A 25,300-nucleotide genomic window follows, 5' to 3' on the forward strand; every position below is an offset into this window, starting at 1 on the left:
CTTAGTATTGTCCGCAAGCTTGGCCACAAAGCCATCAATTCCTTCATCCAAATTAGTGACATGTAATGTGAAAAGAAGCAGTCTCAACATCAATCCCTGCAGCATACCAACCAGCAGAGGCTCCCTTTATTCCTATTCTTTGCCTCCTGCCAGTCAGCCAATCTTTTATCCATGCTAGTACCTTTCTTGTAATACCAGGGGCTCTTGTCTTGTTGAGCAGCCTCATGTGCGGCACCTTGTCAAAGGCCTTCTGAAAATCCAAATAAGCAACATCCACTGACTCTTCTGTGTTTATCCTGCCTGTTATTTCCTCAAAGAATTCCAAGATTTCCCCTTAAGAAAACAATGCTGATTTTGGCCTACTTAATCACGCGTCTCCAAGTACCCCGAATCCTCATCCTTAACATCCCAACCACAGAATTCAGGCTAACTGGCCTGTAACTTCATTTCTTCTGCCTCCCACCCTTCTTATAGAGTGGAGTGACATTTGCGATTTTCCAGTCCTTCGGAACCATTCCAGACTCTAGCAGTCCTTGAAAGATCATTACTAATGCCTCTACAATCTCTTCAGCTACCTGTTTCAGAACCCTGGGGTACAGTCTATCTGGTCCAGGTGACCTACCTGCCTTCAGACCTTTAAGCTTCCCAGGCACCTTCTCCTTAGTAATAGCAATGACACTCACTTCTGCACCCCCACCGAGAAAAATGAAACAAAAAAATTTACCTACTTCACCCAGAAGTAGCAATCCTGTCATTAATTTTGAGGTCCTACTTTGTTATTTATCCCCTTGGTCCCTAAGTTCGGCTCAGAGGACCTTATTCTGTATTTTTCCTATACCACTGGTTTATATTATAGTGTGTGCCATGACAAATGGCTGTTCACCCTTCTTTAAAATGCCCTGTGGCCTCTCTGAGTTATCCCTGATCCTTGCATCTGCAAGACATTAAAGACAACATTCTAACTGGAAGTCCCGTTTGTAATAACAGGAGCTCCTGTCTGTTCCCTGAACCATGGATTCCTGCCCTCCTGTGTAGCAGAGCCACTCACAGTGCCATGATTTTGATTACTGCTGCCTTCACTGTATATTTTGTAGAGGGAGATGACTGTAGCTACTTTCCTGCTGCTATTCTGTCTGCTAGTCACCCATTCTCTATCTGTCCTGAGGCTCTTAAACTGTGGTGTGACAACTGACAAAGTGTGTTATCCACAAGATTCTCAGCATTGCATATGCTCCAAAGTGGATCCATGCAGAGCTCCTGTGCCATCATACAGTCTGTTTGTTGAGAGTTTTCTTTAGATGTAGTCATCAGTGACTCTGACAGCCTCTCTGAGTTCCCACATCATGCAGGAGGATGACACCTGCCATGACTAAAAAATTTTGAGATAAAAAGCCTACCCTCACTTTACTTCTGTGTAGTTCATCCTGCTCATTGAAGTCCATTATTCACCTAAGCTCACACTTGGGTGACCAGCAACACCTAGACAAGACAGCAGCTTCTCTCAAAATGGCCACTCTACTTGACCCTAACTACCTAGGAGCACTGGGCAACTGTTTCTTCACATGTGGACTACTTAAGTAAACTTCTAGTCAGACTTGCATTTAACTTTCCCCTATGTTCTTCACAATATTTGTGGGATCAGCATATCAATAATTATAGATTCTAAGTAATATAATTTGCAAATGTTTTGATGTATGTTAACTGTATTACTGTGGTAGTTATTTGATCTTTACAACCTTAAAGAATTTATTCATTTTTGCATCAAAGGAATTTGCATTAGTTTATTTAATAGCTTTATTTTGGCTTAAAAGTACTGCTGAAGATTTTAAAGGGCATTATTTATGAAGATGGTGTCGAGCTGCAACCTCCGTTGAGTCGCTGCTCAGAGTTGGTTGTTATTTTAGTTATTTTTTAATTGTTGTTTATGTTCAAAGGATAGATTTGAGGATAGCGAGTTGAGTTAAGGGTATGGTTAGAGGTTAGGGTTCAGGGACGGGGAAAATGGGGCATTTCAAGGGTCAGCCAGAGCTCTAAGTCTTGGACTCCGCGTTCAAAGTCCAGAGTTACAGCTGTGAGAGATCCATAGTCAGATGTCGAACCGGCAGGAAGTGGATGAGGAATCCCTCCCCACCACCACTACCACTACTCCCAGGTGAACGAATTGTCAGTTGGTTCTGAAGTCAGAGTTCTATACTGGCAAGAGGAATGAGTACCAATGAACCCTAAGTCTGAATACTAATGCTCAGGGTCCCATCATCGGCGAGTCTTGTTCAAAGCCTGGTGTTCAGTGAATGGCATATCATGAGATGGAGGCTGAAGATAGGGGTCCAAGGGTTGAATTGGAAGTCCAGAAGTCAGTGTCTGTTGGCTGGAGCTGAGTCTGCTGGGGAAGTTGAAGTATAATGTCAAAGTCCAAGTCAGAGTTAGCTGGTGCTGGAGAAGCCTGTGTTAAAACACCGTGTATGTGTGTTGGTGGGAAGGAGGAACGTAGCTTGTTTTGCCGTTGTTATTCTGTTGCTTCTTGTGTTCATAGAACATAGAATAGCACAGCACATTACAGGCCCTTCGGCCCACATGTTGTGTCGACCCTCAAACCCTGCCTCCCATATACCCCCCCCCACCTTAAATTCCTCCATATACCTGTCTAGTAGTCTCTTAAACTTCACTACTGTATCTGCCTCCACCATTGACTCAGGCAGTGCATCCACGCACCAACCACTCTCTGAGTAAAAAAACTTTCCTCTAATATCCCCCTTGAACTTCCCACCCCTTACATTAAAGCCATGTCCTCTTGTATTGAGCAGTGGTGCCCTGAGGAAGAGGCGCTGGCTATCCACTCTATCTATTCCTCTTATTATCTTGTACACCTCTATCGTGTCTCCTCTCATCCTCCTTCTCTCCAAAGAGTAAAGCCCTAGCTCCCTTAATCTCTGATCATAATCCATACTCTCTAAACCAGGCAGCATCCTGGTAAATCTCCTCTGTACCCTTTTCAATACTTCCACATCCTTCCTATAGTGAGGCGACCAGAACTGGACACAGTACTCCAAGTGTGGTCGAACCAGAGTTTTATAGAGCTGTATCATTACATCGTGACTCTTAAACTCTGTCCCTCGACTTATGAAAGCTAACACCCCATAGGCTTTCTTAACTACCCTATCCACCTGTGAGGCAACTTTCAGGGATCTGTGGACATGTACCCCGAGATCCCTCTGCTCCTCCACACTACCAAGTATCCTGCCATTTACTTTGTACTCTGCCTTAGAGTTTGTCCTTCCAAAGTGTACAACCTCACACTTCTCTGGGCTGAACTCCATCTGCCACTTTTCAGCCCACTTCTGCATCCTATCAATGTCTGTCTGCAATCTTTGACAATCCTCTACACTATATACAACACCACCAACCTTAGTGTCATCTGCAAACTTGCCAACCCACCCCTCTACTCCCAGATCCAGGTCGTTAATAAAAATCACAAAAAGTAGAGGTCCCAGAACAGATCCTTGTTGGACACCACTAGTCACAATCCTCCAATCTGAATGTACTCCCTCCACCACGTGCTTTCTACAGGCAAGCCAATTCTGAATCCATCTGGCCAAACTTCCCTGGATCCCATGCCTTCTGACTTTCTGAATAAGCCTACCATGTGGAACCTTGTCAAATGCCTTACTAAAATCCATATAGATCACATCCACTGCACTACCCTCATCTATATGCCTGGTCACTTCCTCAAAGAACTCTATCAGGCTTGTTAGACACGATCTGCCCTTCACAAAGCCATGCGACTGTCCCTGATCAGACCATGATTCTCTAAATGCCCATAGCTCCTATCTCTGAGGTCCTTTAACATCTGTCGGACGATGCGGAGGATGTTCTACAGGTCTGTTGTGGCCAGTCCTATCATGTTTGCTGTTGTGTGCTGGGGCAGCAGGCTGAGGGTAGCAGACACCAACAGAATCAACAAACTCATTCGTAAGGCCAGTGATGTTGTGGGGATGGAACTGGACTCTCTGACGGTGGTGTCTGAAAAGAGGATGCTGTCCAAGTTACATGCCATCTTGGACAATGTCTCCCATCCACTACATAATGTACTGGTTGGGCACAGGAATACATTCAGCCAGAGACTCATTCCACCGAGATGCAATACTGAGCGTCATAGGAAGTCATTCCTGCCTATGGCCATCAAACTTTACAACTCCTCCCTTGGAGGGTCAGACACCCTGAGCCAATAGGCTGGTCCTGGGCTTGTTTCCTGGTATAATTTACATATTACTATTTAATTATTTATGGTTTTATATTGATATATTTATACTCTATTCTTGGTTGGGGCAACTGTAAGGAAAATCAGTTTCCCTCGGGATTAATACAGTATGACTACTACTACTAAGAATCTTTTCCAACAGCTTTCCCACCACAGATGTAAGGCTCACTGGTCTATAATTACCTGGACTATCCCTACTACCTTTTTTGAACAAGGGAACAACATTCATCTCCCTCCAATCCTCCGGTACTGTTCCCGTGGACAACGAGGACATAAAGATCCTAGCTCAGCAATCTCTTCCCTTGCCTCGTGGAGCAGCCTGGGGAATATTCCGTCAGGCCCCGGGGACTTATCCGTCCTAATGTATTTTAACAGCTCTTACACCACCTCTCCCTTAATATCAACATGCTCCAGAACATCAGCCTCACTCATATTGTCCTTACCATCATCAAGTTCCCTCTGATTGGTGAATACCAAAGTGAAGTATTCTTTGAGGACCTCTCTCACTTCCACAGCCTCCAGGCACATCTTCCCACCTTTATCTCTAATCGATCCTACCTTCACTCCTGTCATCCTTTTTTTCTTCACATAATTGAAGAATGCCTTGGGGTTTTCCTTTACCCTACTCGCCAAGGCCTTTTCATGCCCCCTTCTTGCTCTTCTCAGCCCCTTCTTAAGCTCCTTTCTTGCTTCCCTATAGTCCTCAATAGACCCATCTGATCCTTGCTTCCTGAACCTCATGTATGCTGCCGTCTTCCACCTGACTAGATCTCCCACCTCACTTGTCACCCATGGGTCCTTCACCCTTCCATTCTTTATCTTCCTCACTGGGACAAATTTACCCCTAACATCCTGCAAGAGATCTCTTAGCATCAACCACATGTCCATTGTACATTTCCCTGCAAAAAGATCATCCCAATTCACACCTGAAAGTCCTAGCCTTATAGCCTCATAATTTGCCCTCCCCCAATTAAAAATTTTCCTGTCCTCTCTGATTCTATCCTATTCTATTCAGCATTGTTCTACCGAGTATGATTTGTAGGCATGTTATATTGGGTGTCGGAATGTGAGGCGACACTGCAGGCTGCCCCCAGAATACCCTCGGGTGTGTTGGTTACTAATGCAAATGACTGATTTCATTTGTGTGTTTTGATGCACACATAAGTAAACTTCAACTGTGTGTCAGCTTTGTAGCCAGACACAGCCAAGTTATGTATAACTATTTCAATTATTAGATCAGTTGTTTCTAACTATCTGTAGATAATATCTAAGAGGTCTGTAAAAGATGACAATAGTATGTCTAGGTGATTCTGTAAATCAAGGCAAGTGAAAGTACCTCAAATTGAAACTAAATATCTCGTGCTCCAAAAAGAGTTTGACGTGCACCAACTAAGCCTTTTTTAATTTATTCATTTTTGAGATATGAATGTCACTGACAAAGCCAATATTTATTGCCAGTCTTTAAATACACTTGGCAATGTTGTTTTGACTCATCTTCTGGAACTATTGCAACCCTTAGTTAAGGTTCTGCCAGTCAGTCCGGGAGAAAGTTTCACGATATAGACTCTGCAACAATGATAGAACAGTGATGTATTTAAATTTTTGTATGATTTGTGATAGAGAGGTACAGGAAGATCGTGATGTTCCTGTGTCTTTCATACAAGAATATCACCAAATGCATTGTGGGTTTGTGAAGTGCTGTCTGGGTGACTTAATTTAGTAACTAACTAAAGGTCATTTTGTAGATGGAACCCACTGTAGTATGCGGCAGAAGGAGTTAATGTTATGGCTGTTGGATGACATCGTAGTCTAGAAGCCTGCTTTTCTCTTAATAGTTTTTGAACTTTGAGTATTATTCAAGTTACATACATTCAATTAAGCACATTATTCCACTATGTTGCTGTTTTTTTTTGTTGATATATTGTGAAAAGGCTTTAAAATATTAAGAGGTTACTCACTCATGACAGAATAAACAGTCTCTGACTTGTCAATATAGCATTTATGTGTCTAGCCCGATTAAATTTCTAATAAATGGTGTTGTTTTAATTTGTTTATGACTGAATCTTGCAACATCAGTGTTAAGAACAGGGATAGAAGGGAATAAAGGTAGGTAGTGAATTATGGGGGAGGATTCAGTATTATTTCACTTTGGATGTTTATTTAAGCATTGTTTCATTTACTAATAACTGGAATTGCAATTGGAGATTTTTGAAATTGTGTGATCCAATTCAAGTATATACTGCAAATTTATATAGAAGTGTATATATATGACCATCAGAGGCTAACCAGCCATACTTGTCCTAAAAAGGTAGCGAAGAGGGTAAAATTTCTATTCTTGCCTGCCTGAAGGACTGAGTCGTTTAAAAAACAGTTAACGTACTCTGCAAACGGTGAAAGCTTTCCTGAAGATGCCAGGAATTGAACCCAGGGCCCTATTATACATGACTTTCTTCCCAGTTAACAATGAATTGTAATCTTGAAGTCAATACATGGGCCTTCAGCTGTTTCTGTGTGTAGCTGTGTTCAAGGCAGCCAGCTGTTCTGTGTGCTGCTTTTTGTCAAGCTGCTTATCAGTGGTGATGTGCCTCAGTAGTAAAATGTGAGTTAGCATGATAAAGATCCTGAGCTAAATTCCTGGTATCCCTTTTAAAAGGTCCACATGGTTATACTGGCATAAAATCTGCAGAAACAAGGGTTGACAACCACCTGTTTTTTTTTGTTTGGTTAAGATGCTAGAGGGTAAGCCTTTGGCTGCACACCAGAACAGTTCACTATTCCTTAAAGCTGCCTGGCATTTGAAGTAAACTTATGAGGTTTTGCTTAAATATCTCAACAAAGATTGCTCCACCGGTAATTCAGCATTCCCCTGTCCTTAAGCAAAAAGGAAAATGCTGGAGATACTTCTCAGATCAGACTATCTGTGGAGAGGAAATGGGGTTGGAATTGCAGGTCAATGACCTTTTATTAGAATGGAGAAATGTTAAAAATATCTTGGAACTTTACAGAGAAAAGAAATTGCCGGAAAACAGTAGTCTTAAGTAATTCACAAATTGCTGGAGGAACTCAGCAGGCCAGGCAGTATCTTTGGAAAAGAGTAAACAGTTGACTTTTTAGGCTGAGACCTTTCATTAGTACTGGGGAAAAAAGATGAAAAGTTGGAGCAAGAATGTTGGAGAAGGGGAGGAGGAAGTACAAGGTGGTAGGTGATAGCTGAAACCAGGAGAGAGGGATGAGTCAGGTAAAGAGCTGGGAAGCTGATAGATGAAAGAGATAAAGGTCTAGAGATGGGGAAATCTGATAGGAGAGGATAGAAGACTGTGGAAGAAAGGGAAGGGAGAGAATCTCCAGAGGGAGGTGATGGGCAGGTAAGGAGATGAGGTGAAAGAGGGAAACAGGAAAGGAAATGGTGTGGATGGTGGAATTACCGGAAGTTTGAGAAATTGATGCTCATGCTATCAAGTTGTAGGCTACTCAGATGGAATATAACATATTGCTCCCCCAACCTGAGTGTGACTTCATTGTGGCAGTAGAGGAGGCCATGTACTAACATGGTGGAATGCAAGTGAGAAGTAGAATTGAAATGAGTGACCACTTGGAAGATCCCACTTTTTCGGGCGGACGGAGTGTAGGTGCTCAGCGAAGTGGTTTCCCAATCTATGTTGGGTCTCACCAATATACTGGAGGCCACACCAGGAGCACCGGATATAGTAAGTTACCTCAACAGACACACAGGTGAAGTGTTGCTTCAACTGGAAGGACAGTTTGGGGCACTGAATGATAGTGAGGGCCATGTAGTCATAGTCATATTTTATTGATCCCGGGGGAAATTGGTTTTCATTACAGTTGCACCATAAATAATAGTAATAAAACCATAAATAGTTAAATAGTGATATGTAAATTATGCCAGTAAATTATGAAATAAGTCCAGGACCAGCCTATTGGCTCAGGGTGTCTGACCCTCCAAGGGAGGAGTTGTAAAGTTTGATGGCCACAGGCAGGAATGACTTCCTATGACACTCTGTGTTGCAGCTCGGTGGAATGAGTCTCTGGCTGAATGTACTCCTGTGCCCACCCAGTACATTATGTAGTGGATGGGAGACATTGTCCAAGATGGCATGCAACTTGGACAGCATCCTCTTTTCAGACACCTCCATCAGAGAGTCCAGTTCCATCCCCACAACATTACTGGCCTTACGAATGAGTTTGTTGATTCTGTTGGTGTCTGCTACCCTCAGCCTGCTGCCCCAGCACACAACAGCAAACATGATTGCACTGGCCACCACAGACTCGTGGAACATCCTCAGCATCGTCCGGCAGATGTTAAAGGACCTCAGTCTCCTCAGGAAATAGAAACGGCTCTGACCCTTCTTGTAGACAGCCTCAGTGTTCTTTGACCAGTCCAGTTTATTGTCATTTCGTATACCCAGGTATTTGTAATCCTCCACCATGTCCACACTGACTCCCTGGATGGAAACGGGTCACTGGTACCTTAGCTCTCCTCAGGTCTACCACCAGCTCCTTAGTCTTTTTCACATTAAGCTGCAGATAATTCTGCTCACAGCATGTGACAAAGTTTCCTTCCTTAGCCTTGTACTCAGCCTCTTCTCCCTTGCTGATGCATCCAACTATGGCAGAGTCATCCGAAAACTTCTGAAGATGGCAAGACTCTGTGCAGTAGTTGAAGTCCAAGGTGTAAATGGTGAAGAGAAAGGGAGACAAGACAGTCCCCTGTGGAGCCCCAGTGCTGCTGATCACTCTGTCGGACACACAGTGTTGCAAGCACACGTACTGTGGTCTGCCAGTCAGGTAATCAAGAATCCATGACACTTGTTCTGCTTGCAAGGATAAATACCAGGAGGGAGATCAGTGGGGAGGGATGATGGACAAAGGAGTCGCGCAGGGAGCGATCCCTGTGGGGGGGGGGGGGGAGGTTGTGGGAGGGAAAGATGTACTTGGTGAATAAAATCGATGATTGCAGAGCTGGGGTGCTGAATCAGAGAGGTATTAGGACTGTGTGTGTCCTTAGTTTCATAGAATCCTGGTTAACCCCTTCTGTACTAGATGCAGCGATTGGGATCAACGGGTTTACTAACACTGTCAGGATCGATCTATAGAGTCTCTCAAAAGCAGAGGTGGAGGAGTATGCTTCATGATAAGCTCTTCCTGGTGCACAAATATATCAGTACTGTCATAATTCTGCTCACCAGACCTGGAATAACTAGCAGTTAAGTGATGTCCATCTTACCTACCACAGGATATTTCCGTGATCATTTTGGTAGCGGTATACATTCCACCTCAGGCCAATGTCAGTCAGGCTTTAGATGATCTGAGCAATGGGATCAGCATGCACGAAACAGTGCACCCTAACATCTTCACCATCATCTTGGGGGATTTTAACCAGGCCAGTCTGAAACAAATTACAGCAATTATCAACAGATCACTTGCAATACCAGAGGAAACAACACACTGGACCACTGTTGCACCACCATCAAAAAAGCCTTAGCGTGTTATTCCACACCCTGACTTCGGAAAGTCTGATCACCTGGCTGCACTTCTACTCCCCAAGTATAGGCAGAGACTGAAGACTGCAGCACCAGTAGTAAGGACCAAGAAGGTATAGACAAGGGAAGCACAGGAGTGCTTACAGGACTGCTTTGATTTGGTGGATCGGACTGTATTCAGGGATTCAGCTTCAAATCTGGATGAGTATGCTGCAGTTGTTACCAACTTCATTAAAACCTGTGTAGATGAGTGTGTGCCTACAAAGACTTGCTGTACATTCCCAAACCAAAAGCTGTGGATGAACCTGGAGGTACGTCATCTGCTGAAGGCTAGATCTGTGGCATTCAAGTCTGGCAACCCAGGTATGTACCAGAAAACCAGGTATGATTTGTGGACGGTTATTTCAAGGGCGAACAGGCAATTTCAAACCAGGTTGGAGGCGACATTGGATGTACGACACATCTGGCAGGGTTTGCAAAACGTTACTTCCTACAAAGTGAAACCCAGTGCATGAATGGCAGTGATGCTTCACTACCAGATGAACTCAAGTCCTCTATGCTGGCTTTGAAAGGAAGAATATAACTACAGCTGTGAAGATCCCTGCTGCACTCCGTGACCCTGTGATCTCTGTCTCAGAGGCTGCTGTTAGGCTGTCTTTAAAGAGGGTAAACTCCCGCAAGGCGGAAGGTCCATATGGACTACCTGGTAAGTTTCTGTAAACCTGTGCCAGCCAACTGGCGGGAGTATTCAAGGACATTTTCAACCTCTCACTGCTACGGGTGTAAGTTCCCACTTGCTTCAAAAAGGCAACAATTATACCAGTGCCTAAGAAGAGTAATATAAGCTGCCTTAATTACCGTTGCCCAGTAGCACTCACATCTACAATAATGAAATGCTTTGAGAGGTTGGTCATGACTAGACTGAACTCCTGCGTCAACAGTTACCCGGACCCATAGCAATTTGCCTATCGCCACAATAGGTCAACGGCTTTTCACATGGCCTTAGACCACCTGGACAATACAAACACCTATGTCAGGATGCTGTTCTTCGACTATAGCTCAGGATTTAATACCATCATTCCCACAATCCTGATTGAAAAGTTACAGAACTTGGGTCTCTGTACCTCCCTCTGCAATTGGATCCTCGACTTCCTAACCGGAAAACCACAATCTGTGCAGATTGGTGATAACATCTCCTCCCTGCTGACGACCAACACTGGCGCACCTCAGGGGTACATGCTTCACCCACTGCTCTACTCTCTCTATACCCATGACTGTGTGGCTAGGCGTAGTTCAAATACCATCTATAAAATTGCTGATGATACAACAATCATTGGTAGAATCTCAGATGGAGATGAGAGGGCACACAGGACCGAGATATGCCAACTAGTGGAGTGGTGTCACAGCAACAACCTTGCACTCAGTGTCAGTAAGATGAAAGAGCTGATTGTGGACTTCAGGAGGGGTAAAACGAAGGAACACATACCAATCATAGAGGGATCAGAAGTGGAGAGAGTGAGCAATTTCAAGTTCTTGGGTGTCAAGATCTCTGAGGACCTAACCTGGTCCCAACATATTGATGTAGTTATAAAGAAGGCAAGACAGCAACTATACTTCATTAGGAGTTTGAAGAGATTTGGTATGTCAACAAGTACACTCAAAAACATCTGTAGATGTACCATGGAGAGCATTCTGACAGACTGCATCACTGTCTGGTATTTGTGGGGGGCGGGGTGCCACTGCACAGGACCAAAAGAAGCTGCAGAGGGTTGTAAATTTAGTCAGCTCCATCTTGGGTACTAGCCTACAAAGTACCCAGGACATCTTCAAAGAGTGTTGTCTCAGAAAGGCAGTGTCCATTATTAAGGACCCCCAGCACCCAGGGCATGCCCTTTTCTCATTGTTACCATCAGGTAAGAGGCACACACTCAGCGTTCAGAAACAGATTCTTTCCCTCTGTCATCCAATTCCTAAGTTGATGTTGAACCCGTGAACACTATTTCCCTTTTTAATATATTTTATTTCTGTTTTTCTTGCACGATTTGTAATCTATTCAATATATGTATACTATAATTGATTTAGTTATTATGTGACACTCGCTTCGCCTAGCGGCTTAATAAAGGGTGATAACCCGTGCCCGGCCAAACTTAAGAAATCTCATTTGGATGGATGCTCTGCGATGTGTCCCCTGTTAGAAATCAGTACTCTGAAATAACAAACAGTACACAATATGCAATTAAACGATTAAGCTTTGTAACTCTTGTCATTGACTATATGGTTAGTAGAGAAACAACATATAAAAGAAAAAAGGCCTAAATCTTATTAAACAGTCTGTGCACAAAGTTGGAGCTCACGGTTTCCCCTTCGCTGATCTTCCTTCGATCGTCGCTGCCCTTCGGACCCTCGCTCAGAGTCCGCCCCGCCCGGCAGTCTACCAGATCTCTCCATTTGCGTCTTCTCTCTTCATCTCTCTCTCTTCCTCTCCCAAAAGCCCGCAAAATCAACTGCTTCCAGAATCACAAGACAGGGCAACAAAATCCTGATTGGCTAACATGTGTCCGCAGTCCTGTTATCTCCAGCCAAACCCAAACATTGCTGCTACAAAAACAATATTACATTAGCAGTGAAACTTTACAGCGCGTTACAGTTACTTTTTTCTTCTACTTTATGTATTGCATTGAACTGCTGCTGTTAAGTTAACAAATTTCACGACACATGCTGGTGTTAAAAAACCTGATTCTGATTGTGGTGGTGGTGTTCCATTGGAAATGATGGAAGTTACAGTGAATTATATACTGGAAGTGGAGGCTGCTGGGGTGGTAGGCAAGGACTAAGGGGACCCAACCCTGTTGGAGTCGTAGGAGGATGGACTGGGATAGGACAGATGTGTACGAAATGGAAAAGATGCGGGTGAGAAAAAGCCCCTTTCTTTGAAGAAGGAGGACATCTCATTAGTTCTGGAATGAAAAACCTCATCCTGAAAGATATGGAGAAGGCAGAGGAATTAAAAGAAGGCAATGGCATTTTTACAGTTGATGGAGGGAAGAGGTATAGTCCAGGTAGCTGTGAGTATCAGTGGGTTTATAAAAGATGTCAGTAAGTGAACAGTATCCAGAGAGAGAGATGGAGAGATCGAGAAAGGGGAGGGAGGTGTCAGAAATAGACCAGATAAATTATAGGACATGGTGGAAGCTGGAGACAAGGTTGAAGTTGACAAGCTCGGCATGGGTGCAGAGTGCAGGATGTAGTCTTATGTTTTTAATAGGTGGAGATGAGAGAGTGAATGTAAAAATGGTGGCATACTGTTGCTTGTGTACCACCAAAGCTGTCATTTGTGCTGTGTGATGGTAGATGTTTTCAGGAAGATGAATCTCTACACTATAATGCCGGAAGAAATTTCATAATCTCATAGGATGTATCAAGGTGAGTTCTACTCTAAAAGAGTTGCAGCTTCTCCATTCTGATGATTGCACAAGCACTCTCGGAATTAATCTCCCACCCAACAAATTCTGATTCCATCCTATCACCGACTCCTTCCTTCACCATTGTTCAACCTCTCGTCATCAGCAACAAAATATGTCCCATATGTGCATACTCACAGAAGTTTGGCTTTATAATGTATATATTTTCCTATTTAGACAAACACTGCTTGGAAGAGAGAAGAGGCCACTTACATGGTACTGTTACTTGACATATACAACACCTTTATCAATATGGATCTCATGGCCAAAAGAGGCATAGATCCTAAAATCTGTCATGCACAGTTTTCTAGGTGTGGTTGCTAATAATGTTCTTTCAGAGGTTGAAACGCTGAAGGAGCAGCAACATGCTAGCAAGGAACAACTTCATGTCTTCACTGAGTAGGCTGATGATGTTTGTGAGCAAGTCATTGGATGTGAGTTTGCAGTCCTTGAGTAGATGTAACAGCACAGAACAACATGCATGAATAGAAAGATGGGTATGTGGGAGTTCACTTTTCCTTCAGGATGAAAGATGTTCACCCTCCATATATGTCTATCCTGAAGTGTCTTGTTCAGATTATGCAGTGAGTTGACTCTATAGAGAGTGAAGAAACTACGAACCAGCCTTTATGTAATAGGAAGTCTGTCATGCCTGCACTGCATGTTGAAACAATGGTAGAAGGCTAAATGCTGACGATTGTTGCACCATTATCTATTCAGCTTCTAAAAAATCACTTTGTAGTTTCATGCCTTGTTTGCTGTCTTGCCTCACGATGGCACCAAATCACTTGCCAGCATTCAAAAGTAGTAATTTACCGAAGTGAGGAAGGAATTGTGCATCCTGTGATTGTCTGTGATTGATGCCAAGAAACATCAACAACATTAATGTGAATTGCTCCTGGAAGAGTCCAGGAAAATTGCCAATAGCCTGAATCTTATCCAGGTGTACTCTGGGTAAAATTTCACCTGTGCTCAATTTGTGCAGGAACCATGGGCTAAGGCCTTCAAAATTTTAAGTATAAAAAGAGCAGATGTACCAGTTTTGTAAAAATGGATGCTAGGGAAAAACAGATGACAAAAGAACTAGTTTGATAAAAAAAAAGTATACTTGTTAAAGTCTATTGCAACCAACTTGAATGGGAAGCTTGAGATTGCAGTGCGCTTTTGGATATTTGGACTGAACTCTTCACGTGTGTTTTGTGTGTGTGTGAAGGATAATGAGCATGCATGTTGATGTTCAATGGCAAGTTGAATTTGATTAACACTGCTTAAGCATTAATCAGTGCTTGAGACCTGTACTGTGTGGCATGGACCTTGAGCTGAGAAGTCCAACATTTTTAACATTCTAGTGTTTTTTTCAACTTGTCCTTGTTACTGACTAGTGCATACTCATCTCTTTTTCTCCTTGATCCCATCTGGAAAAGTGGAGGAAGATTTCATTTTGATCAGTCTTCACAGTGGAAGACATCTGCAGTATATTGACATTGGAGAGTGTAAGGGGAGTGAAGTATGTGCAGTGAAAATTATGACTGAGAAGATGCTCAGGCAACTTAATGGTCTGAGGGTAGATAAATCTCCTGGACCTGATGGAATGCACCCTTGGGTTCTGAAGGAAGTATTGCTAGAGAGTTTGCAGAGGCATTAACAATAATCTTTCAGGAATTAATAGATTCTGGCATTGTACCAGATGACTGGAAAATTGCAAATGTTACTCTGCTATTTAAGAAGGGTGGGAGGCAGCAGAAAGGAAACTATAGACTTGTTAGTCTGACATCAGTGGTTGGGATGTTGTTGAAATCGATTGTTAAGGATGAGATTATAGCATACTTGGAGGCACATGACAAAATAGGCATGGTTTCCTGGAAGGAAAATCCTGCCTGACTCAACCTGCTGCAATTTTTTGAGGAAATTACAAGTAGGATAGACAAAGGAGATGCAGTAGATGTGGTGTACTTGGATTTTCAGAAGGCCTTTGACAAGGTGCCATACATGAGGCTGCTTAGCAAGGTAAGAGCCCTTGGAATTTACAGGGAAGTTACTAGCATGGGTGGAGCTTTGGCTGATCGGCAGAAAACAGAGAATGGGAATAAAGGGATCCTCTTCTGGCTGGCTGGCAGTTACCAGCAGAGTTCCAAAGGGGTCGGTGTTGGGACCACTGCTTTTTACAATGTATGTCAATGATTTGGACTATGGGATTAATGGATTTGTGGTTAAATTTACTGATGATAGGTGGAGGAGCGGGTAGTGTTGAGGAAACAGAGAGCCTGCAGAGAGACTTAGATAGTTTAGGGAAATAAGCAAAGAAGTGTATGGTCATGCACTTTGGTGGAAGAAATAAACGGGCAGATGGGGAGAGAATTCAAAATGCAGAGATGCAAAGGGACTTGGGAGTCCTTGTGCAAGATACCCTAAAGGTTAATCACCAGGTTGAGTTGGTGAAGAATGCGAATGCAATGTTGGCATTCATTTCTAGAAGTATAGAATATAAGAGCAAGGATGTGATTTTGATGCTCTATAAGGCACTCGTGAGACCACACTTGGAGTATTGTGTGCAGTTTTGGATTCCTTATTTTAGAAAGGATATATTGACATTGGAGAGGGTTCAGAGGAGATTCATGAGAATGATTCTGGGAATGAAAGGGTTACTGTATGAGGAGTGTCTGGCAGCTCTTGGACTGTATTTCCTGGAGTTCAGGAGATTGAGGGGGGATCTCATAGAAACATTCCGAATGTTAAGAGGCCTGAACAGATTAGATATGGCAAAGTTACTTCCCGTGGTAGGGGAGTCTAGGACAAGAGGGCACAACTTCAGGTTTGAAGGATGTCCATTTAGAACAGAGATGTGGAGAGATTACTTCAGTCAGAGGGTGGTAAATCTGTGGAATTTGTTGCCACGAGCAGCTGTGGAGGCTAAGTCATTGTGTGTATTTAAGGCAGAAATAGGTTCTTGATTAGCCAGGACATCAAAGGGTATGGGAAGAAGGCAGGGGAGTGGGGATGACTGGAAGAATTGGATCAGCCCATGATTGAATGGCGGAGCAAACTTGATGGGCCAAGTGGTCTACTTTCACTCCTTTATCTTATGGTCTTCAATATGGTTAAGTATGTTTTATATAAAGGTATAGAGAACACCTTTTATGTCTTCTGCAACCCGCTACCTCACGCCTTCTCTGCATCTTAAACCCATTTTATTTCTACCTTTTCCTACTTCCAATGAACGTTCATTGACCTATAACACTTGTCACAGATTGTACTCCAGTTACTTGCAGTTCCAACCTTTTTCTGTTTTATTTAAAATATAAATACTGCTTTCAACTTAAATATTTGATAGTTCAGTGGTTTAGAAATTTTCTAGAATCTGATTTTCTGCAGTTAAAATATCTGTTGCCTATTTACTGTAAATTCCTCTTGCAATTGTAATCTTGAGGAAAACTCAAAGTTCTTCAACCCCATTTTTAAATACCTTCTGAATGTTTTTCTATATCACGTTTCCACATTTCACTGAGTGAAATTCTAAATTAATTTATTAGTCTAATTTTTTTTTTCCATTGGACCCATCAGCTGCAGTAAGTACTATATTGACTTGATTGATCTAATATTTTTCTGGGCTGAATTGTAGTCTGGCTTCCAGCACCCTGAATTGTTCAGTCAGTGGATGAGATAAATATTTGGTATGGAGTTAAGCACTAGATTTGTTTAATCTGTTCAGGAGAATGTGCATAATTAAAAGGCAGTACCTCAACTCATTTTATGAATTGTCCAGCAAAAGATTTTCATTTGCAGATTATTGGTTTGACTGTTCAGGATGTTTACTCCAAGAAATAGTTATTTGTGCATATGCACTTTGTAATATAAAATTACTAACAATGAATGAATTTATTTTTAAAATTCATTCATTTTTATTAGTTGATTTCCTAGTAAAACATTTGGACCTCAGCTTTTAAAAATGGATAATATTGTATTTTGTTTTCTACTTCAAGTTATAGATTTGATAATAACATTATTAATTTATAGAAAGAGTAATCCAAAATAGGATGTTTGTATTTGCTTTATTGATGTAGTTTTGTCTGTTAACTAATATTTTTGTTGCAGGCAGTCTGTTAGGAACCCCGAGTAGTGTAAAATCATCAAGCAGTTCAGTCCAATCGCCACAAGAGTTTCAAAGTTTCACCGAACCGGATGTAATGAATGATGGTTACAGTCATTCTCAGCAGCCGTCAACCAGAGAAACAAATAAAGGAGAAACAATTGACCAAGAAAGGACATTAATTAATGTTAGCCCTATTGTGGGGCTCACACCTACATCGTCCGGACCTCCCCAAACAATAAGTATTGAAAATTCAAAGCACTCTGAGGATGCTTGTGATTATGGAAACCCTGATTCTGTTGGAACTTCAAGTGGATTGCCAGGTTATAAAAGGGTTCAAGCTTCAGTCATGGAGGAAGAAACAATAAAAGAAAAAAAACGAAAGGGAACTAAAAGATATAAACATGGACCTGGTAGACCAAAAGGAAGTAAAAATAAAGAGAGTATTTCCCAGCCCTCCCTTTCTTCTGCATCGCCCTCATCATCTGTGATCTCTGCTGCAGGAAGTGGGACAAGTGCAAGTCTGCAGAAATCACCATCTTTACTGCGGAATGGTAGTTTACAAAGCCTTAGTGTTAACTCATCTCCAGCTGGTTCAGGTGGGTATACATATAAGTTGAAGTGCTCAGAATATTTGTCTTATAGAAGCATGAGTTGACTTGAGCCCGTGAAGTCCATTGTGTCATTTAGATTGACTACATAATCTGTAAACCACCTGCGTTGCCAAATTTTATTTCAAAAATCAATAAATCTCAAATGTGCCTTGGTATAAACAGCGCTTTTTGAATTGAAATGTCAAACTTTCAACTCCCTTTTGCTTGTGGAAATATTCTTAATATTACTAGTGAAAGGTTTAATTCCAATGCTCCTGTAGACCTAGACCAACCGCTGGAGGTAGTTTCCACCCATTTTACTTGGTGTCATGCTGATCTTCCCTCCATTATTACTCCTGGTAAGCCAACTTCTCACTTAGGCCATTAATTTATTTTCAGAGGACCTGTCAAATGCTTTTTGGAAACCTGCTAATAAGATCTACGGGCATTCTTCTGCTCATTACTTTAGACATTTTTATCAAATGAGATATACCATAATTCTACTTCCTTAGCGCTCCAGTGATGTTAGTGGTTATTAATGTGAAGTTTGTACTTGTTTATTGTGACTATCTGGATTTCCTGTGGGTGCTTAGCATCCTCTTATGTGCCACATGGGCTGATTTGTAAATTGGATACTGTAAATTGTTCAGGTAAAGAGATGTATGTCAGCAGTATAGAATGGGACTGGCAGAGCAACTGGTGATACAAAATGAAAAGTGGGATTGTTGGAAATGGGTGCTTCATGGCCAGTATGGATGCGATGAGCCAAATGGCCTATTTCTGTGCTCGTGACTCCATAATTCTAAAATGTTAATTAGGCAGGCATGGCACACCCTATCGATGATAATTCTGGTCTGTTATCTTTGAGTAGCCCATAATGCTCAGGTACAGCTGAACTGATAACCCTTTGTCTCAAAATCCATAATAAAGGCACCCAGAATAACTTACATACCCATCACCACTTGCGTTGTACATAACCATGCTACTATATCTCTTGGTTTATTTTGTGGGCAGGGATACATGATCTTGAAGGAATCTGGAACATTAGTGTTTATGCCTCGATGTGCTAAACTCGTCACTAGGACAGGTGTACCAAGTCAGTTATGGAGGACAGTTAAGAGGTAACCACATTACTGTGGCATTAGAATTACATAGCTTTGAAAAGAAACCAACAACTTTATATGCATTTATTGATAGCAATTTTTTTTTAGTGGGTACATGCTACTACCTTAAAAATATTTTAATGCAATGAATAAAAAATTGTCAAAAATATAACACTTCATACATTGCTGCTCAGATTTGCCTTGGTTGGAATGTGTTTTATTTACTCAAAACCATTTCTAGCTTTGAAAACCGGGATAGTTTGGAAACTAGACCTCTGTCCAGCTATTCCAGCTGAATATATTAATTGACATTTCTGCACACCACCCATCACTTGCAAAAGGAGCCAAACTGATACTGTGTCTAACTATTGTACCTAACCCAAGTACTTGCATATCATCAATGCACCTTGTTCCAATGAACTGAGTATTATACATGCCATCAAACCTGACTCTTCCTAAATATGCAGTGCAAAATTAATTTCATTTATTACTAGTGGAATGTGACAATTGTTTATTTATTGACAAAATAATACCTTTTGGTGTTATTATTAAAATAATTAAAACCGCACTAGTTTTCACATATTCTGTAGTTCCTTTGCCTCAACTGGGAATTGCAGTTTAATTTGTAACCTGTGCTTTAAGGAAATAGAATATTTATAGTGCCATGATTCTACATGCTTGAGAAAGTTGAAACTAATTGGATCTAAGAATTCATGAATCATCAAGTTTAATCCATTTTCTGGATCAGCACCAGGCTTGTCTTGTATAGTATAGGAACTTAAGAAAATATTATTGCTTCTCTCAATTTAATGAGACCTGAGGCAGATGTGAAACAAGTACAAGGAGACCAGTCTTTTAATCTTTTGTAAAGTTACTATGAATCAGTAATTTTCTGTATCTTCAGAAGAAGAAAGTTGATCACCATATTTTAGCTTGGGTTGCCAACAAAATATAGAACATATAAAGCTTCAGTCATGTACTAAAAGCAAACTGATTAGATTTATTTCATTTTGTTATCCTTGGTTCCTTCTGGCAGTAAATGTGATGGAAAAGTAATTATTAATATGATCCAAATCTACATACAGTAAATCAGTGTCTATATTGGCTATGATAATGAGTCCTTCCCGACCTCATCTCGGCCTTTTTGCCATCTTTAACTGCAGCTTTTCTAGCAATCACTGCATCCCTTTGTACTGTAGGACTTCGTTATTTGCAACAATTTTCTTGGGGATGGCATAGTTCCTCCGATGTTTCCTTTGAGAGCCAAAATGTGAATGACTGAGCACTTTTTTCAGGAATAGCAACACTGGACTAAAGATATTGAACCAATCTTACAGGCTCCCTTTTTTCAGCAAATGTTGGTAAAATATTCATAAATTTTCATGGTTCTTTTGTGAAACTTCATGCTCAGATGTGGGTTTAATTGAGCATAAGAAATTGAAGCAAGAGTAGGCAAATGACAACCTGACCTGCTCCACTATTCAATAAAGTCATAGTTGATTTTTTTTTCCCCCCATCCCTACCTTTCTGTTATAACTTAATATCCCTCAGTTTCCCTTAATTTCCAAAAACCTGGCCTGGGCAGTACTGGGTCATTGGAGTGTGCTGACAACTGAGCTTTTACTGTATCTGTCTACTTTGTATGTCCAAAGTTTATCAAGCAATATGGGTGTAATGACAGTGAGCATGACCATAAGACATAGGAGCAGAATTAGGCCATCTGGCCCATTGAGTCTGTTCTGCCATTTAATGATGGGTGATCCTTTTTTTCTATCTCCTCCTGAGCTCCAGTTCCCAGTGTGCCCATAACCTTTCGTGCCATGTCCAACCAAGAACCTATCAATCTCTGCCTTAAATACACCCAATGACCTGGGCTCCACAGCTGCATGTGGCAACAAATTCCGCAAATTCACCACCCTTTGGCTAAAGAAATTTCTCCGCATCTCTGTTTCAAAAGGGCGCCCCTCTATCCTGAGGTTGTGCCCTCTTGTCCTAGACTCTCCCACCATGGAAAACATCCTTTCCACATCTACTCTGTCTAGGCCTTTCAACATATGAAAGGTTTCAATGAGATCTCTCCCCCCCCCCCCCCCCCAATCCTTCTGAATTCCAGCGAGTACAGACCCTGAGCCATCAAATGTTCCTCGTATGATAACTCTTTCATTCCTGGAATCACCCTTGTGAACCTCCATTGGGTCCTCTCCAATGCCAGCACATCTTTTCTAAGATGAAGGACCCAAAACTGTTCACAGTACTCAAGGTGAGGCCTCACCAGTACCTCACAAAGCCTCAGCGTCACATCCTTGCTCTTGTATTCTAGACCTCTTGAAATGAATGCTAACATGGCATTTGCCTTCCTCACCACCGACTGAACCTGCAAGTTAATCTTCAGGGTGTTCTGCACAAGGACCCTCAAGTCCCTCTGCATCTCAGATTCCTGGATTTTCGCCCCGTTTAGAAAATAGTCTGCACATTTATTTCTACTACCAAAGTGCATGACCATACATTTTCCAACACTGTACTTTATTTGCCAATTTCTTGCCCATTCTCTTAATCTATCTTGTCCTTCTGCATCCTACCTGTTTTCTGAACACTATCTACCCTTCCACCAATCTTCATATCATCTACAGTGAGCTATGGCTTGCCCCATCCCTCCTCCTCATACCATCCTCAACCTATTTACATTGGCCATCTATCCTCTGTATTTCAGTCCAGATGATATGTATTTATCCAAACATTGACTGTCCAATTCCTTCCATAAATGCTGCCTGACCTGCTGAGTTCCTTCAGCTTTTAGTGTGTTGAATTATGTGTAGATAGTTTCTCCTTCTGTATTTTATTTCCAAGATCATTCTCCAATTTTTGATTGGAGAAAGGCTAACTCTGAGGAGATGCAAAAGGATTTAGAAGGAGTGGATTGGAACAATTTGTTTTATGGGAAGGATGTAGTAGAGAAATGGAGATCATTTAATGGTGAAATTTTGAGGGTACAGAATCTTTATGTTCCTGTTAGGTTGAAAGGAAAGGTTAAAAGTTCGAGAGAGCCATGGTTTTCAAGGGATATTGGAAACTTGGTTCAGTAAAAGAGAGAGATCTACAATAAGTATAGGCAGCATAGAGTAAATGAGGTGCTTGAGGAATATAAAGAATGTAAAAAGAATCTTAAGAAAGAAATTAGAAAAGCTAGAAGAAGATACGAGGTTGCTTTGGCAAGTAAGGTGAAAATAAATCCAAAGGGTTTCTACAGTTATATTATAGCAAAAGGATAGTGAGGGATAAAATTGGTCCCTTAGAGAATCAGAGTGGACAGCTAGGTGTGGAGCCAAAAGAGATAGGGGAGATTTTGAACAATTTCTTTTCTTCGGTATTCACTAAGGAGAAGGATATTGAATTGTCATCAAAATTGCTGGTGAACGCAGCAGGCCAGGCAGCATCTCTAGGAAGAGGTACAGTCGACGTTTCAGGCCGAGACCCTTCGTCCTGAGGAAGGGTCTCGGCCTGAAAGGTCGACTGTACCTCTTCCTAGAGATGCTGCCTGGCCTGCTGCGTTCACCAGCAACTTTGATGTGTGTTGCTTGAATTTCCAGCATCTGCAGAATTCCTGTTGTTTGGATATTGAATTGTGTACGATAAGGGAAATAAGTAGGGAAGTTATGGAAACTATGATGATTAAAAAAGAGGAAGTACTGGCACTTTTAAAGAATATTAAAGTGGATTAGTCTCCAGGTCCTGACAGGATATTCCCTAGGACCTTGAGGGAAGTTAGTGTAGAAATAGCAGGGGCTCTGACAGAAATATTTCAAATGTCATTAGAAATGGGATGGTGCCGGAGGACTGGCGTATTGCTCATGTGGTTTCATTGTTTAAAAAGGGTTCTAAGAGTAAACCGAGCAATTATTGGCCTGTAAGTTTGACGTCAGTGGTGGGTAAATTAATGGCAAGTATTCTTAGAGATGGTATATATAATTATCTGGATAGACAGGGTCTGATTAGGAGCAGTCAACATGGATTTGTGTGTGGAAGGTCATGTTTGACAAATCGTATTGAATTTTTTGGTGAGGTTACTAGGAAAGTTGATGAGGGTAAAGCAGTGGATGTTGTCCATATGGACTTCAATAAGGCCTTTGACAAGGTTTCACACAGAAGGTTAGTTAGGAAGGTTCAATTGTTAGGTATTAATATTGAACTAGTAAAATGGATTCAACAGTGGCTGGATGGAAGATGCCAGAGGGTGATGGTGGATAACTATTTGTCAGGTTGGAGGCTGGTGACTAGTGGTGTGCCTCAGGGATCTGTACTGGGTCCAATGTTGTTTGTAATATACATTAATGATCTGGATGATGGGGTGGTAAATTGGATTAGTAAGTATGCAGATGATAATGAGATAGATGGCATTGTGGGTAATGAAGTAGGTTTTCAAACCTTGCAGAGAGATTTAGGCCAGTTAGAATAGTGGGCTGAAAGATTTTAATGCTGATAAGTGTGAGGTGCTACATTTTGGTAGGACTAATTAAAATAGGACATACATGGTAAATGGTAGGGCATTGAGGAATGCAGTAGACCAGGGTGATCTAGGAATAATGGTGCATAGTTCCCTGAAGGTGGAATCTCATGTGGATAGGGTGGTGAAGAAAGCTTTTGGTATGCTGGCCTTTATAAATCAGAGCATTGAGCATAGGAGTTGGGATGTAATGTTAAAATTATACGAGGCATTGGTGAGGCCAAATTTGGAGTATTGTGTACAGTTCTGGTCACCGAATTATAGGAAAGATGTCAACAAAATAGAGGGAGTGCAGAGGAGATTTACTGGAATATTACCTGGGTTTTAGCACCTAAGTTACAGAGAAAGGTTGAACAAGTTAGGTCTTTATTCTTTGGAAAATATAAGGTTGAGGGGGGACTTAATAGAGGTATTTAAAATTATGAGGGGGATAGATAGAGTTGATGTGGATAGGCTTTTTCCATTGAGAGTATGGAAGATTCAAACAAGAGGACATGAGTTGAGAGTTAAGGGGCAAAAGTTTAGGGGTAACACGAGGGGGAACTTCTTCACTCAGAGGGTGGTAGCTGTGTGGAATGAGCTTCCAGTAGAAGTGGTAGATGCAAGTTTGATTTTGTCATTTTAAAAAAAAAACTGGATAGGTATATGGACAGGAAAGGAATGGAGGGTTATGGGCTGAGTGCATGTGGATGGGACTAGGTGAGAGCAAGCACTCAGCACAGATTAGAAGGGCCGAGATGGCCTGTTTCCGTGCTGTAATTGTTATATGGTTATATTAGGAGCCTGTCCAAGTGGGGAAAAATATGATAAATCTCACAAAGCAGCTTAACTCAGAATTCTTAAATGTTTTCTTAAAATCCTCACTTAACACCACAAAGAAAATCTTGTCCACATACCGTAAGCAAATAACAAGAAGCAGAACTTTGATTTTAGAGCAAGGTAAGTGTCAGTGCTATAAAATTTGTTTTAGCATAACGATGAATTAAATGGAAGTTTCAAGCAGTGCGATTGTGTAGAAGTTTAGACTGAGATTTGTATAAACATATTCCTTTTCAGGATTTTACACAAGTAATGATGTTCCAGTTTCAGTACCAAATACAGTACCGGGATCTGGTTCCAGTACTCCACTTTCCAGTTCTATTTTGGCTCCTCAAAGTACAGCCCATTCACAGCAGATGAGCACATCACCTTCAGTCACAATTTCCGTTGCAGCTGTGATTTCTACAACCCAGGTAAGAGATTCCTTTTCATCTGTTTTAAAAGTTGTCCTTTCGAAAGTGCATTCTTCTACTCACCTACTTTACTTTGCCCATACCCCTGCAAACCTAATTAGTAGTTATTTTAAAACGTGGCTTAAGTGGTGAACCAGCTGCATTTATTAGCTCAGATACTGTCATGTTAAAATCGGCCATCGTGCTAACATTATCTCAAATTTTCTTTCTTGAGTGCACTTATAATTTTGGTGCATCAGTAAATAGATTGTTTTGGGATACAAAATGCTTTGTTCCTGTAAAACAAAAGTTCAAAGTAAATTTATTGTCTAAGTACATATATGTCACTATGTACATCCCTGAGATTCATTTTCTTGCAGGTATATAACAAGACAGACAAGCAAGTAACATGAAAAAGACAACAAACTGTGTGAATACAAAAAGAAAAAAAAAGCAATAAGTATTGAGAACATGAGATGAAGAGTCCTTGAAAGAGTCCAGTTCAGTGGGATCAGTTTATTGATGGGGCGAGTGAAGTTATCCCCTCTGGTTCAAGAGCCTGATGGTTGAGGGGTAATAACTGTT

At 41.5% G+C, this 25,300-nt stretch overlaps 1 protein-coding gene across 7 annotated transcripts in view; it reads left to right on the plus strand.

The window, feature by feature from the left end:
- Nucleotides 1-25,300, plus strand: part of mllt10 (MLLT10 histone lysine methyltransferase DOT1L cofactor) — a 288,280-nt gene that overhangs the window by 143,858 nt on the left and 119,122 nt on the right. For 6 of the 7 annotated variants that reach the window (XM_072253815.1, XM_072253811.1, XM_072253812.1 and 3 more), the window contains 2 exons: nt 17,313-17,906; nt 24,561-24,736. In XM_072253815.1, coding sequence (XP_072109916.1) covers nt 17,313-17,906; nt 24,561-24,736 — 770 coding nt within the window. The remainder of the gene's footprint in view (nt 1-17,312; nt 17,907-24,560; nt 24,737-25,300) is intronic. The other variant, XM_072253813.1, reaches the window with a different exon arrangement.

The sequence above is a fragment of the Mobula birostris genome, chromosome 3, assembly GCF_030028105.1.
Source record: "Mobula birostris isolate sMobBir1 chromosome 3, sMobBir1.hap1, whole genome shotgun sequence".
NCBI lineage: Eukaryota > Metazoa > Chordata > Chondrichthyes > Myliobatiformes > Myliobatidae > Mobula > Mobula birostris.